We start from the raw sequence: 17,512 nt of genomic DNA, 5'->3' as shown, positions 1-17,512 counted from the left end.
AGTATGTCACGGCAGTTTGGGGAAGTCATGGAGATATGGGAAAATGGGGACGTGCAACCAAATGGGAACTTCTTGGTGACAGGGATCTGGAAGTTTGTAGGTGGGGCCATCATGGCCAGGCTGGATGTAGCTCTGGGCAGCCTGGTCTGGTGATTGGTGACCCTGCACATAGCAGGGTGATTGAAACTAGATGATCATTATGGTACGTTTAACTCAGGCCATTCTATGATTCTGTGTGGGCAGTGGGGACAGTTGGGTGATGGGGAAACATACACACAGGAAGGTTGGCAGTGTTCACTCAGTGCCTTTGTCATCATGCTGGAGATCAGGAGTGAATAACAGAACTTGGCTATGGCTGATTGGTTTCCTCCTCATTTATTGCTTCAAAACCCAAAGACCATGCCTTTTAGAATCATGGAATCTCAAAATCATGGAGTACCTGAACCATGGAATCACAGACTAGAATCAGCAAGTCATGGAATCACAGAGCCATGAAATCACAGCACCATAGAACTATAGAATCGTGGCATCATTCACGTGGGACAAGACCACTTAAGTCATGTCAGGAGATGTGTCGTGTATTTTCTGCTGTCTTTACATAGCCAAGAGCAGAAGTCCCCATGTTACGTCCAGATATCTGCATTGCATGTCTGAGATGGCAGTAGTGCTGCCTCTGTCCATGAGGACAGTTTGCCATTAGGACACGCAGGCACGGAATCCAAGGCTGGGGGTGAAAACTGGCTGAAGGTACCTGAATAAGTTCTGAAGTCACTGGGCTGTGTGCCTGAGCTTCAGCAGAACAAAGGTGTGCTACGGGTTTTGTTCCCATGATGGTCCAGCCTCCTGTCATGGCTTCAAAGAAAGTGAGTCTTGTTGTATCTGGATGAAAGGAAAGAAATAATAGAGAGCTGATAAATGGCTTAGAACTGCAAACAACTCAAGGATTCTACAAGGAAACATGATATGCCAATTTGAAGTGCTTCATCTGACAGAACAGCCAGCTGGTCACAGCTTTCACGGGGCATTTCCCATAAACAGGAGAGCTGCTGTGGACAATCTCTGAGAAGAACACTTGAATGTTTACGTTGGAAATTGCCCAGAGAGCAGCCAGCTGGAAGAGTTTCCTTTGGGCTGCTTCTGCTCTGTGCAGTATTTGTCAGAGCTGATCAGTGCTGCCTCATTCACTACACTTAAATGTAACGTGGCATTATCCCTACTCTGGGGTTCTTTTGGAAAGAACCAGCCAATTGCCCGTGCTGCCATCAGTGAGGAATCTTGACTGAGGTGAGGTACAGGCTGTCTTTGAGATCAGTGTAAAGTAGGTGGATGACATTTGATAGCAATTAGATGTGAAAGGTTCTCCTTGGGAAAACCCCTCGGCTGGTTTGATATCTAAAAAGAAACACCCAGGCTTTTGTAACAGTCAAACACTGAACAAGTGAAATGTGACATGGTTGGAGTTCTCAGGTTGCTCAGCCAACAGCCTCCCCTGCAGTGATTTCCCCATCACGGCATCATTTAGGTTAGAAATTACCTCTCAGGTCTCTAACTGTTAACTCAGAGCTGTCAAGTCCACTGCTAAACCTGTATCTGTGACACGTCACCTGATCTGTGCTATGGCACCCTGCTGGGCCCTGAACTTGTGGTGCTGGGGAACAGGTGTAGGGACTTCCATGGCAAAGCATGTTCTTGGCTGGGCTTGATGACCTTAGAGGTCTTCTCGTACCTAGAAGATTCTGGGATTCTAGGACTTTCAGGTTCCATCACGATAGTAGGATTCTCATATTTGATGTTGTTTCTCCAATTGTAGATTTCTAGGATTCTAGAGCTGCAGGAGTGTAGAAATTCCAGCACGTAGGATTCTTGCTTTGTAGGATTCTGGATTTTTCCTTTTCTTAGGTTTGTAGGATGGTAGGACTCCGTTTCTTAGATTCCTAGATTTCAATGGGTCGCTATGCCCCCTGGTGGCCGTCTTTTTATCTCGGGGTGCGGCCCCAATGTTCCGGGCTCTGTACCGCTGTGTCAGAGAGCTGCCGCTGCGAGGAGAGCAATAGCAGCTGTCAGCTGCTCCCTGAGGAGATCCTTTGCTTCTGCATGGAATGTGAACCTTCCAACCAACTTCCCATTACGTGTTGCTGCCATGTGACAGATGACAGCAGAGAGGCAGTCTGACAGAATGGCATCTGACATGGAAGTGCACATGAAGCAAAGGTGTGCCATTGAATTCCTCCAAGCAGAAAAAGGTTGCACTCGTTAACATTCAACAATGTTTGCTGAATGCTTCTGGAGACCAAACAGTGCATGTGAGCAGAGTGTGTCAGTGGGAGGTGTTTTTCAGCAGTGGTAATGGCTTAGAACTGCAAACAACTCAAGGATTCTACAAGGAAACATGATATGCCAATTTGAAGTGCTTCATCTGACAGAACAGCCAGCTGGTCACAGCTTTCACGGGGCATTTCCCATAAAAAGGAGAGCCCTCGTCTGGACTGATGACATCTAAAAAGAAGCAGGCTTTTGTAACAGTCAGACACCGAACAAGTGAAATGTGATGTGGTCTGAGTTCTCAGGCTGCTTAACATACAGCCTCCACTGCAGTGATCTCCCCACCACGGCATCATTTAGGTTAGAAATGACCTCTCAGGTCAACCAACTGTTAACTCAGATAAGAGCTGCTTCAGAAATAATGCCTCATCTTATGTGACACGGACCGTAAAATCAAAGGCGGATGTTGGAGATGTGACTGTAGAGGATGAACCTTCCCAACAACATCTCATTACGTGTTGCTGCCGGGTGACAGTTGTCAGCAGATGGGCAGCCTGACAGAATGGCATCTGACATAGAAGTGCATATGAAGCAGAAGTGTGCCATTCAATAACAACAAGTGTAAAAAAGTTACATTTGTTGACACTGACCAATATTTGCTGAATGTTTCTGGAGACCAAACAGTGGATGTGAGCAGAGCTAGGCAGAGCGAGGTGTGTTTCAGCAGTGGTAATGGTGGGTCACCTTCTCTGGTGGAGATGCATATAAGCAGGGCATTCTCCTGACCTCATGTCAGTCATCTCATTAGGGGCAGCTTTGTACGTACATCCCTATGTTCCGGAATGTCTCCTGTAGGACCTATCAGAGCTTTGTGCACAGTTCCTCTTCCACATACCATCCAGGAGGCAGTGACCACCTCTCTGTACAAAATGGAAGAAGCCCTGGAGGAAGCTTGGACACTTCTGACATGATAACCCATATTCAAGAACTTGTCCAGTGCAGGGTCACTCAGGGAATGAGGAAGAAGGAATCTGACGACCAACGTACAAACCAGCTGCTGCTGCTGGACACTCAGAGGCACTGACAATGTGAGCCTGAAAACACAGACCCCACCCAGGAGCCCAGGGATGGCCCGTCAGCTGTTGCAGGCTGATTGCACAGACGGATGAACAGCTGTGTGATTCCTGCTGGACTGTGGGCTTCTGAGAACATCAGACCTTGACAGCTCCAGAAACGTCTCACAAGAAGGAGGATGGACAGAGTCACTGCATGACCTTTATTATGTTATGGTTCACAGAGAGCCCATTTCACTATATACAGAGTGTCTGGGCTAAACTACAAAGGTACAAGCTGAATAGGAAATGATTTGAGTAATGACTTTGTAATGAAAATCACTATAGTATTACTTTTAAAATAATAAGAATAAATTACACAGATAAATTGGCACAAAACAAACAAAAAGGAGAGTTTGATTCAGTAAAAAGCTGCATTACAAGTCAAGAATTCGAAAAGGTGGGCAGTTCACTGCTTTTGAAATACATTTGGTCATCACTTTCCTCACTGCATCCTTGACCTCCCTGCTCCTCATGCTGTAGATGAGGGGGTTCAATGCTGGAGGAATCACTGAGTACAGAAGTGCCACCATCAGGTCCATGGATGGAGAGGAGATGGAGTGGGGCTTCAGGTAGGCATAAAAGTCAGTGCTGAGAAACAGAGTGACCACAGCCAGGTGAGGAAGGCATGTGGAGAAGGCTTTGTGCCGTCCCTGCTCAGAGGGCATCCTCAGCACGGCCATGAAGATCTGCATGTAGGACACAACAATGAACACAAAGCACCCAAAGACTAAACTGACACTAAAAATGATAAACACAACTTCCCTGAGGTAGGAGCCAGAGCAAGAGAGTTTGAGGATTTGGGGGATTTCACAGAAAAACTGGTTGACAACATTGCCTTGGCAGAGAGGCAGTGAGAATGTACTGGCAGTGTGCAGCAGGGAATGGAGAACCCCAGTGACCCAGGCAGCTGCTGCCATGGTGGCACAAGCTCGGCTGTCCATCAAGGTCCCGTAGTGCAGGGGCTTGCAGATGGCAACGTAGCGGTCATAGGACATGATGGTGAGAAGGGAATACTCTGCTGAGAGGAAGAAGACAAAGAAAAAGAGCTGTGCAGCACATCCTGTGTAGGAGATGGCCCTGGTGTCCCAGAGGGCGTTGGCCATGGCTTTGGGGAGAGTGGTGGAGATGCAGCCCAGGTCGAGGAGGGCCAGGTTGAAGTGGAAGAAGTACATGGGGGTGTGCAGGCGGCGGTCGCAGGCTACGGCTGTGCTGATGAGGCCGTTGCCCAGGAGGGCAGCCAGGTAGATGCCCAGGAAGAGACAGAAGTGCAGGAGTTGCAGCTGCCATGTGTCTGCCAGTGCCAGGAGGAGGAACTCACTGGTGAAGCTGCTGTTGGGCATCTGTTGTTCTTGGGCTTGGAGTCCTGCTCAGAGACCAGAAGTTAATGACAAGTCCAGACCATTTTCAGAGACATTCCTCCAGCTATACTATATAAGTTTTCCTTTTGCTTAGGAAAATAATTATTTAACTCCATAACTTGTGTTTACTTACATGAGCTTCACCATCCCTTAAGGAGTAGAATACTGGGGAGCTCTTATTTTCTTCTCATTTCCTAATCATACCCCAACCTCCTGGGTATTTTCCTCTTTACTGCAGCTGCTCTTCGAGACCCCAGCCCTAGCCTCTGTGCACTTCAGTTTGTCTTAGAGAAATCTGCCTGTTTGCAGGACAGTGAACTATTAATGCCTGCAGAAAACAACTATAACTTTTGCTTTAGGTAGGTGAGGCTGAAAGCACAGCCTGTGTGACTGTTCAAAAAACAGCCAATTGATTGGAGATATATTTGGGAGTCTCCGAGCTGTGTTCAAAGTTGACAGCCCCTCTTAGATTTCTTCCCCCAATCCTTTCTGCTTTCACTCAGAACAAGAAATGGAAAATCCCTGCCTTGGCTCTGCTCTTGCAAAGTACCCTTACCAACATACTGTTATGCAGTGGAGCTGTGATCCCCCTGCCCCAAGCAGCAGCAGCACAAGCCCTGTCGGGGGCTCCTTCCCCCCACCCGTCTCCCCGCAGCGCCCTGGGCAGCTCCCCGGGCAGGCTGAGTGCTGAGCCTGGCAGGCGGCAGAGTCCCATACCCGGCACACAGCCCCTGGGGCACAGCAGGGACCCTGCTCTGCAGGACAGCCCTGGGCACCCGCCTGCAGCCCCGGCTGCACAGCCTGCAGCCATGCTGGGACACGCAGCCCTCAGGGCTGTGCTTTCATAATGCAGTATGGAAACCCTCAGCTAAAGCAGAAATCTTTTTCCACAAGAAAGAAACATGCAGTGCCTGCAGCCAGATCTGCTACGGGATGTCTCAGTTTTAGTTAGCCCTATAGGAACACAAGCTGCATGGTCTGCAGTGAGACTTACCGTGGCATGTGAGCTCTCCTGTCCCGAGCTCTCAGTCTGCTCACGCTGTACTCATCCTCTCTCCCCTTTCTCTCCTCTTCTTCTGTCATCTGCAGGCTGTGCTGTGCACAAGAGCTGCTCCTGGGCACAGCTGTCTCTCTGCAGCACTGCCCACTTGTATGAGCTCCCAGTGTCCCAGCAGCCTGGCCCAGCTCAGCACACTTGAGGATTTGAGTTTCTCTTCCTCACTGCTTCCCCTGGAGATTTCCCTGGGGCTCCAGGGCTGAAAGCTCCTGGTAGGCAGCAACTATGGCCATACCAGGTATGCAGGAGTCCACTGGGTTCCATCTACTGTGGAAATACAAGCATACGCTCGGCCCTATGTGAGAAGATCTGTGGGATCCTCCCATTTAGAAGATTCGGGCATTCAACACAGTATCACAAAATCACAGAATCGCAGAATCACAGAATCACAGAATGACCCGGGTTGGAAAGGATCTCAAGGATCATGAAGCTCCAACCTTCCTGCTTGGCAGGGCCACCACACTTCCACGTTTACTAGATCAGGTTGCCCAGGGCCCCGTCCAACCTGGCCTTGAACACCACCAGGAACGGGGCATCCACAACCTCCCTGGCAGCCTGTTCCAAGACCTCACCACTCTCCTAGTAAAGAACTTTCCCCTAACATCCAACCTAAATCTTCCCTCTTTCAACTTAAAACCATGTCCCCTTGTCCTGCTATTATCGGCCCTTTCAAAGAGTTTACTCCCCTCCTGGTTCTAGGTTCCCTAGAATACTAGATACTGAAAGGTTGCAATGAGGTTACCCGGCAGCCTTCTTTTCCCCAGGTTGAACAAGCCCAGCTCCCTCAGCCTGTCTTCACAGGGGACATGCTCCAGTCCCCTGATTATCTTCGTGGCCCTCCTCTGGACCCTTTCCAAGAGCTCTATGTCTTTCTTGTACTGAGGGCTCCATACCTGAACACAGTACTCCAGATGGGGCCTCACAAGAGCAGAGAGGGAGAATCACCTCCCTATCCCTGCTGGCCACTCCTCTCCTGATGGAGCAAGAGCACACTGCTGGCTCATGTTAAGTTTCTCATTCATCAAGACACCCAGGTCTTTCTCTGCTGAGCTGATCTGAAGGACTACTCCCAGTCTGTACAGATGCCCGGGGTTCTTACGGCCCAAGTGCAAAACCTTGCACTTTGGCATGTTGAACCTCACTAAGTTCACCCAGGCCCACCTTTCAAGTTTGTCAAGGTCCCTCTGAATGGCACCCCTTCCTTCCTCCATGTCAACCTTCCCACTCAGCTTGGTGTCATCAGCAAACTTGCTGAGGGTGCACTCAATTCCATCATTGATGTAGCTGATAAAGATGTTAAAGAGCACCGGTCCCAAGACAGACCCCTGGGGGATTCCACTTATTACCGGACTCCACCTGGACATTGATCACCATCCCTTGTCTGTGGCCTTTCAAATGATTTCTTATCCATTGAGTGGTCCACCCATCAAATCCACATCCCTCCAATTTGGAGATGAGGATGTAGTGGGGGACCATGTCAAAGGCTTTGCTCAAGTCCAGGTAAATGACATCAGTTGTCTTCCCTTCATCAATCAATACCTTCACTCCATCATAGAAGGCCACAAAATTGGTTAAGCATGACCTTCCCCTTGTGAAGCCATGCTGGCTGTCTCAGATTGCACGCTCATTCCTCATGTGATTAATCATGTCGTCCAGGAGGATCTGTTCCATGATCTTCCCAGGCACAGAGGTGAGACCTGCAAGACTGGATGGAATCCCTGTATTCTTCCCAGGTGACACGGCCTTGTTTCCAGAGCTGGTATGTCCCTTTTTTTGCCCTCACTTCACTCAGCAGGTCCTTGCCAAGCCATGCTGGTTTCCTACCTCATCTGCCCACTTTCTTATTCAGAGGGATGGAGACCTCTTGTGCTTTCAGGAGGGCATTCTTGAAGAGTATCCAGCTCTCCTCAAAATCCTTGTCTTTAAGGACAGAGCTCCAGGGGATCTTGGCCCTTGATCCATTGAGTAGCTTGAAGTCTGCTCTTCTGAAGTTCAGAGTCCTGCCCCCACTCTTTGCCAGGCCCACATCCCTCAAGATCACAAACTTGACCAGGGCATGGTCGCTGCAGCCCAGGCTGCCTCCAACCATAACGCGTTTGATGATCTCCTCCACATTGGTGAGCAGCAGGTCCATCAACGCTTCACCTCTGTTCAGTCTGTTCAATATCTGGACCAAAAAGTTACCATCAATGGATTCCATGAGCCTTGTGGAGCTCTTGCAGCTTGCCCTGTGGTCTTTCCAATAGACGTCCGGATGGTTTAAGTCCCCCACCAGGACGAGAGTCCATGAGCATGAAGCCTCCTGCATCTGGAGCAAGAAAACCTCATCTACAGCCTCGCCTTGGTCAGGTGGCCTGTAGTATTCCACTAACACCAGCTGACCTTTATTAGTCCCATCTTTAATTCTAACCCGCAGGCCCTCAACCTGTTTCTGACTGTTTCTCAGAGGGAGCTCCTCACAGTCTATCCACTTGTCACGGGTTACTTAGATTTACCTAGGCCCCTGACAGGGGAAGCCACCCTGTAGGGCCCCTGGAGCCCGGAAAGGAGGGGGAAAAGGGAAATGGAATAAAAACAGCGGCAGTCTAAGGAGGAAAAACTTATTTTACTAAATATGATATCGGAATACAAGATAACACAATATAATATAATTGAGGCTAATAAATCGAACGAAACAGAGAGAGAGAGTCCCTGAAAACCGGCAGGCCTACTGTGAACTCTAGGCTACACAGCTGGAACGCTTCCCACTCTCCGAGAAGTCCAAGAGAGAGAGAGCACTCCAGCCTGGGAACAAGATCATATAGCGTCCTGGTCCCGTGACTCATCCCTGACCGTGTTATTCTCTGGGATATGTAGTCTTCTTCTGTGGACTGCACATTCGATAAAAGTATCCATGCTTTACATGATGTTAAGATGTGGAATACTGATAGCAAAATTACAAAATTACAAAACCATGACACCACTCTATGACATAGAGGGCAACTCCCCCACCCTTCCTACATCTCCTATTCCTTCTACAGCGCTGATAGCCATCAATGGCAGTATTCCAGTTGTGGGAGTCATCCTACCATGTTTCTGTGATAGCAACAAGGTCATAACTTTCCAAGTGCACCACAGTTTCCAACTCCTCCTGCTTATACTCAGGCTGTGTATTTTGCTATGCTGTTTGACCTTGGTTTATATCACAATAAAATTGGCAGCTGACAAACTGAAGTTTTGTGCACATTCATCTCTGAGGTCATCTTTGGGTTTTGGAAGCAATATTGTCAATATGATTAGTAATTAAACCTTTTACTTTGTCTCCTCCAGTGCCAGGAGGTACAGCCCTGTGGTCACTCCAACCCCTCCAATGAGCCCAGTGGCTGCTCCAACTTCAATCACAGGTCCTGTGGTGATTGCAGCTCTGGTAATGAGCTCTGCAGTTGCTCCAGCTTCAGCAAACAGTCTGACATCCACTCCAGCTCCTACAGTGAAGCCTGTGGCTGTTAAAACCCTTGCAAAAAGTCTTGGACTTGCAAACAGATATGCATATGAATTAGTATCTATACATATATGTTTGCAATTGCATTGTCATGGTTTTGTAATTTTGTAATTTTGCTATCAGTATTCCACATCATAACATCATGTAAAGTATGGATACTTCTATTGAATGTGCAGTCCACAGAAGAAGACTACATATCCCAGAGAACAACACAGTCAGGGATGAGTCACGGGACCAGGACGCTGTATGATCTTGTTCCCAGGCTGAAGTGCTCTCTCTCTCAGACTCTTGGAGGGTGGGAAGCGTTCCAGTCGTGTCGCCTAAAGTTCCCAGTAGGCCTGTCGGTTTTCGGGGACTCTTTCTCTCTGTTTCGTTCGATTTATTAACCTCAATTATATTATATTGTGTTATCTTGTATTCTGATATCATATTTAGTAAAATAAGTTTTTCCTCCTTAGATTACCGCTGTTTTTATCCCATTTCCCTTTTCCCCCTCCTTTCCGGGCCCTGGGGGCCCTACGGGGTGGCTCCCCCCTGTCACAGGCATAGATAAATCTAGGTAACCTGTGACAAGACAATAATTAGAAGCCATGACTACAGGCAATGAAAGGCACTGGCATGGTGGCTCTGATGCTGAGAAACCCCTCCTTTGTCTCATGAAGCAGAAAGGCCAAGCCCTGATCCCCGGACCCTTGGCAGGGAGGACCTCATGCTGACTAAAGATCCTTCCTGGGGCAGTGGGATGGAGGTCTGTATGATGTAAAATGAAAGACATGGGACAGAAGATCCCAGGCTCTACAAGGATGCTGTGAAGTTCATATCCCTCATCTGCCCTGTGTCTCATTGCAGGATGTAGGATGTGGGAAGGGCCCAGTCTGAACAAGCAGTCAATCCCAATGAAACTCTGAACTTCAGATCTCTCAGTTCCAGTGATCTCCTGTGCACACTCTCCCATAGTTTGATGCACTTTATGTTCTGCAGTGCCCAGAAGTGCACCCAGTGCTCCAGGTGAGGCTGCAGCAGTGCAGAGTACACAGGGACAATGCTTTCCCTCACCCAACTGGCAATACTTGCTTGATGCACTCCAGGGGACCGTTGGCTTTCCTGGCTGCCTGGGCACACTGCTGACTCACGTTCAATTTGATGCAGACCAGGACCCCCAATCTTTTTCAGTCAGACCACTCTCCAGTGTCTCATATCCAGTCTATGTTTATGTCCCGGGTTGCCCCTACCCAGGTGCACAATCAGGCACTTGTTCTTGTTATACATTATGCCCTTGGTGCTTAGTACCAACTGGTAAGCAGTTCTCTGACTTGTCCACATCTCTCTGCAAGTCCTCTCCACCCTCAGTGGAGGCAACAGCACCTCCTCATCTGGTCTTATCAGCAAACTTGCTCAGAACATCTTCTAGTCCTGCATGCAAGTCATCTGCATAAACATGAAAGAGAAGTGGCCCTAAAATGGAGCCATGGGGAACAGGTGGACTGGATGATCTTTTAGATCTTTTCCAACCTTGGTGATTCTATGATTCTATGATATCCTATTCTTGTATGAATGCCCTCTTTGAGCAAACACTCTCTGGGATGACTCAGCACGTCTGGAATTAGTCACTGACCACTAGCAATCTGGTGCTTAATTCAACAGATTTTAATGTACTGTCATGATGCAGTTGTCTTTCAAGAGCTGTTGGCAATGAGGACTCCGAAGCACCACAGGGGAGATGAGTGGGAAGGATAAAAAATGACATCATCTGTTACTGAGCTGGGCTGGGCTTCTGGGACACAGGGAGCTCATAAAAGAGGGCAGAGCTGCAGGGAGACAGCTGTACCCAGGAGCAGCTCTTGTGCACAGCACAGCAGGGCTGGGGCTTGAGCAGCAGTTCACATGAGGATCGAAGAGAAGGGAGAGAGAGCTTACAGTGTTTGTACAGTGTGAGCCTGCTGTGAGCTGACTGCAGGAGCATTGATAACAGATCAACAGAATGGTAAGTGTCTTGCAGTAGGCAATGCAGCTGCTTTTCCTGGAGGGATCACCAAATCTGGGACATCCCATAGCAGATCTGGCTGCAGGCACTGCAAGTTTCTTTACTGTAGAAAAAGCCTTCTGCTCCAGCTGAGGGCTTCCATACTGCAGTGTCAGAGCACAGCCCTGAGGCACTGCGCGTCCCAGCACGGCTGCAGGCTGTGCAGCCAGGGCAGCAGGGGGTTGCCCAGGGCTGTCCTGCAGAGCAGGGTCCCTGCTGTGCCCCAGGGGCTGTGTGCCGGGTATGGGACTCTGCCGCCTGCCAGGCTCAGCACTCAGCCTGCCCGGGGAGCTGCCCAGGGTGCTGCGGGGAGACGTGTGGGGGGAAGGAGCCCCCGGCAGGGCTTGTGCTGCCACAGCTGCTTCCTGGGGCAGGGGATCACAGCTCCACTGCACAACTGAATGTTGGTAAGGGTACTTTGCAAGAGGAGAGCGAAGGCAGGGGATTTCCATTTCCTGTTCTGAGGCAAAGAGGTTTGGAGTCAGAAATCTAAAAGGGGCAATAAGAGTTCTGAGTATTTTTCGTCAATCAATTGCTTGTTTTGTGAACACTCACACATGATGTGCTTTCAGTCTCTCCTTTCTCGAAATACGGAATTATCTTCATTTTCTGTAGGCATGAATAATTCACTTATCCTACAAACAGGCAGCATTTTCTAACTGAAACTGAATGCCACAGAAGCTGGGGTAAAGGGCTCTAAGAGCACTTGGGGTAAAGATATGAGACATGAAACAGATGAAAATATCCAGGGAGAAGGCATAAGAAAATAAAAGGAAGGTTAGAGCTCCATATGCTGCTTCTGCTTAAGGAATGTTGAAATACATGAAATTAAATGCAAGTAATGGTGCTAAATGTACACTGTTGTAAGAGAATAAAAACATTTCATAGTATAGCAGGAGGAGTGTCTCTGAGAATGGTCTGGACTTGTCATTATCTTCTGCACTCTGAACAGGACTCCAAGCCCAACAACAGCAGATGCCCAACAGCAGCTCCATCAGCGAGTTCCTCCTGCTGCCGTTGGCAGACACGCGGCAGCTGCAGCTCCTGCACTTCTGGCTCTTCCTGGGCATCTACCTGGCTGCCCTCCTGGGCAACGGCCTCATCAGCACAGCCGTAGCCTGCGACCGCCGCCTGCACACCCCCATGTACTTCTTCCTCCTCAACCTGGCTCTCCTTGACCTGGGCTGCATCTCCACCACTCTCCCCAAAGCCATGGCCAACGCCCTCTGGGACACCAGGGCCATCTCCTACACAGGATGTGCTGCACAGGTCTTTTTCTTTACCTTCTTCATCTCAGCAGAGTATTCCCTTCTCACCATCATGTCCTATGACCGCTACGTTGCCATCTGCAAGCCCCTGCACTACGGGACCTTGATGGACAGCAGAGATGTCACCATGGCAGCAGCTGCCTGTGGCTCTGGGGTTCTCCATTCCCTGCTGCACACTGCCAGTACGTTTTCACTGCCTCTCTGCCAAGGCAATGTTGTCAACCAATTTTTCTGTGAAATCCCCCAGATCCTCAAGCTCTCCTGCTCAGAATCAAATCTCAGGGAAGTTGTGTTTATCTTTTTTGGTGTGAGTTTAGGCTTTGGTTGCTTTGTTTTCATAGTTGTGTCCTATGTGCAGATCTTCGTGGCTGTGCTGAGGATGCCCTCTGAGCAGGGACGGCGCAAAGCCTTCTCTACGTGCCTCCCTCACCTGGCCGTGGTCTCCCTATTTGTCAGCACTGCCATTTTTGCCTACCTGAAACCCCGCTCCATTTCCTCCCCACTCCTGGATCTGACAGTGGCACTTCTGTATGCAGTGGCTCCTCCAACACTGAACCCTATTATCTACAGCATGAGGAACAGGGAGATCAAGCACGCTCTCAGGAAGGTGTTGCAATAAGCACTATTCCAACTTCCATAAAATGCACAACTTCCTCATAGGATTCCCAGTGATGGTTCTTCATGTTTTATGCATCTTTGATTGTTTGATTATGTGAGATATAGCAACCTGCAAAAAAATGTTATTGAACTTATAAATAAAAATGTATTACACTTATTTCCTACCTAATTTCCATTTTTTCACTCCAAGAGCTCATGTAAACATGTATCCAGATTCCCCGAATATGTTAAAAGATACCTAAAAAGGTTTCAAAATAGACTTTTACTTAGCTTTTCTTTTTTCCTACTTTGTCTGGATTAGGGGAGGTACAGCCACAGACAGCAGCTCAACGTGCTCTTTTCATTTCTGATCTCTTTACACCACCACAGTGCTCTCAAGTCCTCTCATTTGTGCAGTCCTGAAGGTCTTGTGTGTCTCACGACAGTCCTGTTGCCTCTACAGCAGCAATCCAGGGCTGCAGTCAGTAGCCGGCAATATGAACAGGTCTGTCAGAGCTGGTCTCCTTGCTGGCACTGCCATAACAAGAGGGCCCCTTTAGTGCAGGACCAGAGAACTGGAGGGAGGCTTCTTCCAAAGCTGATGTAAAGAATATACATCAGGAGCTGCTCCCTGAGAAAACCTCGAGATCTTCTGGTGCTCTTCAGTTTGTGACTAGATCAGATTGAATAGTCCCAAGGAAATCCTTAAGCGTCTCGGGACAGTGCTGTGGTTTAAATTGTATGGGTTGAGACAAGGAGAAAAAGAAAAGGATAATAATTATGACAAATGTATTTATACATATATATTTAGTATATTTTCACACATATACAACATATGCAGTTGCAATCATACATGCACAGATACTAATACATATGCATATCTGTTTGCAAGTCCAGGACTAGTTGCAGGGGTTTTAACAGCCACAGGGTTCACTGTAGGAGCTGAAGTGGCTTTTGGGCTGTTGCAGAAGTTGAAGTGACCTCAGAGTTCATTGCCAGAGCTGGAATCACCACAGGAACTGTGACTAAGTTGGAGCAGCCACTGGGCTCATTGGAGGGGTTGGAGCCACCGCAGGGCTGTACTTCCTCCCTTGGAATTTGGAATTTGTTGCATTTTCTTATTACCATACTTGGAACAGCTACAGGACCCGTAGCAGGAGTGACTGCAGAGCTCATTATGAGGGATGGAGTGACAGCGGGATCTGTCCCAGAGCTTGGAGCAACTGCAGGACGTGTAGCAAAACCTTGGAGCTGCTGCAGGGTCTGTGCCAGGAGTTGCAGAGGTTGCAGCACTGTCAGCAGATCCAGCTCTCTGGATCTGGCACACTGCAGTCATTTGTGTTCCTTGGGGATTACCAGAGCCACAGCAGACCTGCCCCCACTATTCTACCAGTTTCTCAGGATCCTGCAGTTGCTCGGAGATGAAGTTCCAAAGCCCTGGGGGTGCCCACCGCTCCAGCCAGCTGCCCAGACCATCCCACAACCCCTGCCATGCAGAGCCTTCTCACCTTGAAACAGATCTCTCACTGATATTCCTGAATAATTGTTTAACCTCAATCATAGATTCATAGAATCACCAAGGTTGGAAAAGGCCTAAAAGATCATCCAGTCCAACCGTTCACCTATTACCTATAGCTCCCACTAAACCTCATCCCTCAACACAATATCCAGTCACTCCTTGAATACCCCTGGGCTCCCAGAGAAGACAATGTAAAATGTGTAATTCCTAATCATACCAACAATATTACTTCCAAAACCCAAAGATGACCACAGAGATGAATGTGCACAAAACTTCACTTTGTCAGCTGCCAATTTTATCATCATACAAAGCACGGTCAAAGAGCATAGCAAAATAAATACCCTAATCCAGAATCCAGAGTTGACAAATAATGCAGCAGGGAAAACAAGCAGCAAGCAAGGAGCTGTGCAATGCAGCTTCATGAGAAGACTCATCAGTCTCCACAAATAGGGAAACTATCAGCATCATGGCCAGCAGTTCTCCAACTCCCACAAAGCCTTGTGTTGACTTGCTCTGGACAGATGTGCTGTTATCTCAACCCTTGGAGACTCACATCAGGCACCAAAATGACGTTGGTTGTTGAACCCAACATGTGGCTCAGCAGCACACAGTGCTTTGTGCACTGCCCCATTCCTAATGGGATGGGGAAAAGAACTGGGAAAAAAAGTACAACTTGTGGGTTGTAACAAAGCAATTTACTAAGAGAGATAAAAGGAGAGGAGTAATAGTTATCACTATATATCTGTGGATATGGAATTGTATGTAACAACTGATGCACAAGCACTTGCTCAGCACCACCAGACTGATGCCCAGCTGGACCCTGGGCAGTGAAGAGACTGAGATGAACTCCCACCCCTTTCAATACAATTTCTGCTTGACTGTGCTGGAGGCTGAAATAAGTCTCACTGGCAAAGACTGGCAAAAACATCCTACTGTGACTGGCCCAGGGGCTCCATGTATACTGGGTATTGATTACCTCAGAAGGGGGCATTTCAAGGATCCTAAGGGGTATGGATGGGCCTTTGGAATAGCTGCTGTAGACATGGACAACATTAAGCAGCTGTCTGTTTTGCCTGGCCTGTCAGAGGACCCGTCTGTTGTGGGGCTGCTACGAGTAAAAGAAAAGCAGGTACCGATTGCTACAAAGAAAGTGCACAGACAGCAGTATCGCGCCAACAGGGATTACTTGCTCCCCATTCATGATTTGATTCGCCAGATGGAGAATCAGGGAGTGATCAGTAAAACTCACTCACCTTTTAACAGCCCCATATGGCCAGTGCGTAATGCCAGTGGAGAATGGAGGCTGACAGTAGACTACTATGGCCTGAAGGAGGTCACATCCCAATTGAGTGCTGCTGTGCCGGACGTGTTAGAACTCCAGTATGAGCTGGAGTCAAAAGTAGACAAATGGTATGCCACCACTGACACTGCTAATGCCTTCTTCTCTATTCCTTTCTCCGCAGAATGCAGGCCACAGTTTGCCTTCACCTGGAGGGGCATTCAGTATACTTGGAACCGTTTGCCCTAGGGGTGGAAACACAGCCCAACCATTTGGTATGGGTTGGTCCAAACTGTACTGGAACACGGTTATTCTCCTGAACACCTGCAGTACATTCATGACATTATTGTGTAAGGTGATAGAGCAGAGGAAGTTTTCACAAATGGAGAGCAGATAATCCAGATTCTTCTACAAGCCGGCTTTGCTATTAAGCGAAGCAAAGTAAAAGGACCTGCCCAGGAAATTCATTTCTCAGGTATAAAATGGCAAGATGGGTGTCGCCACATCCCAACAGATGTGATCGACAAAATCACTGCCATGTCTCCACCAACTAGCCAGAAAAAGACACAATCTTTCCTGGGTGCAGTAGGCTTTTGGAGGATGCACATTCCAAACTACAGCCTCATTGTAAGCCCCCTTTATCAGGTGACGCGGAAGAAGAACGATTTTGCATGGGGCCCTGAGCAGCAGCAGGCGTTTGAACAAATTAAACAAGAGATACCCCGTGCCGTGGCTCTGGGGCCACTACAGATGGGACATGATGTAAAGAGCATCCTCTACACTGCTGCTGGAGAGAAAGGTCCCACTCAGAGTTTGTGGCAAAGAGCCCCAGGAGAGACACAAGGCCAACCCCTGGGATTTTGGAGTTGAGCATACAAGGGGTCTGAAGAATGCTACACTCCAACTGAGAAGGAGATCTTAGCCGCCTATGAGGGGTTTTGGGCTGCTTCTGAAGTAGTTGGTACTGAAACACAGCTCCTTCTGGCACCTTGACTGCCAGTGCTGAACCGGATGTTCAAAGGACAGGTTCCCTCCACCCATCATGCTATCGATGCCACTTGGAGCAAGTGGATTACCCTGATTACACATCAAGTGAGAATGGGGAATCTCAATCGTCCATAAATTTTAGAGGTGATCATGGACTGGCCTGAAGATAAAAATTGTGGAACATCACCAGCAGAAGAGGTATCATGTGTGAAAGAGGCCCCACCATACAACCAATTACCAGAAAATGAGAAGAAATATGCCCTGTTCACTGACGGATCATCTCTCATTGTAGGGAAGCATCGCAAATGGAAAGCTGCTGTGTGGAGCCCCACACAATGGGTTGCAGAGGCCACCAAAGGAAATGGAGAATCAAGTCAGTTTGCAGAGGTAAAAGCTGTCCAGCTGGCCTTAGATGTTGCTGAACAGGAGAGATGGCCAATGCTTTATCTTCATAAAGATTCATGGATGTTCGCGAATGCGTTATGGGAGTGGTTACAGCAGTGGGAATGGAGGGGTAAACATATTTGATCTGCTGAACTGTGGAAGGACTTTGCTGCCCGAACAAA

General features: G+C 48.4%; 1 protein-coding gene across 1 annotated transcript; it reads right to left on the bottom strand.

Moving 5' to 3' along the window:
• Window positions 1-3,524: 3,524 nt before the first annotated feature.
• Window positions 3,525-4,717, bottom strand: LOC146753071 (olfactory receptor 14C36-like). Its single transcript, XM_085531183.1, has one exon. It carries the CDS (start codon window positions 4,715-4,717, stop codon window positions 3,752-3,754), a length of 966 nt encoding a protein of 321 aa, XP_085387309.1. The 3' UTR covers window positions 3,525-3,751.
• Window positions 4,718-17,512: the final 12,795 nt, after the last annotated feature.

Source organism: Coturnix japonica, unplaced genomic scaffold (assembly GCF_054131305.1).
Source record: "Coturnix japonica strain WE unplaced genomic scaffold, WE-NBRP24 Scf040, whole genome shotgun sequence".
NCBI lineage: Eukaryota > Metazoa > Chordata > Aves > Galliformes > Phasianidae > Coturnix > Coturnix japonica.
The sequence above is the reverse complement of the archived record's forward strand: the minus strand, read 5'-3'. Positions and strand labels throughout refer to the sequence as shown.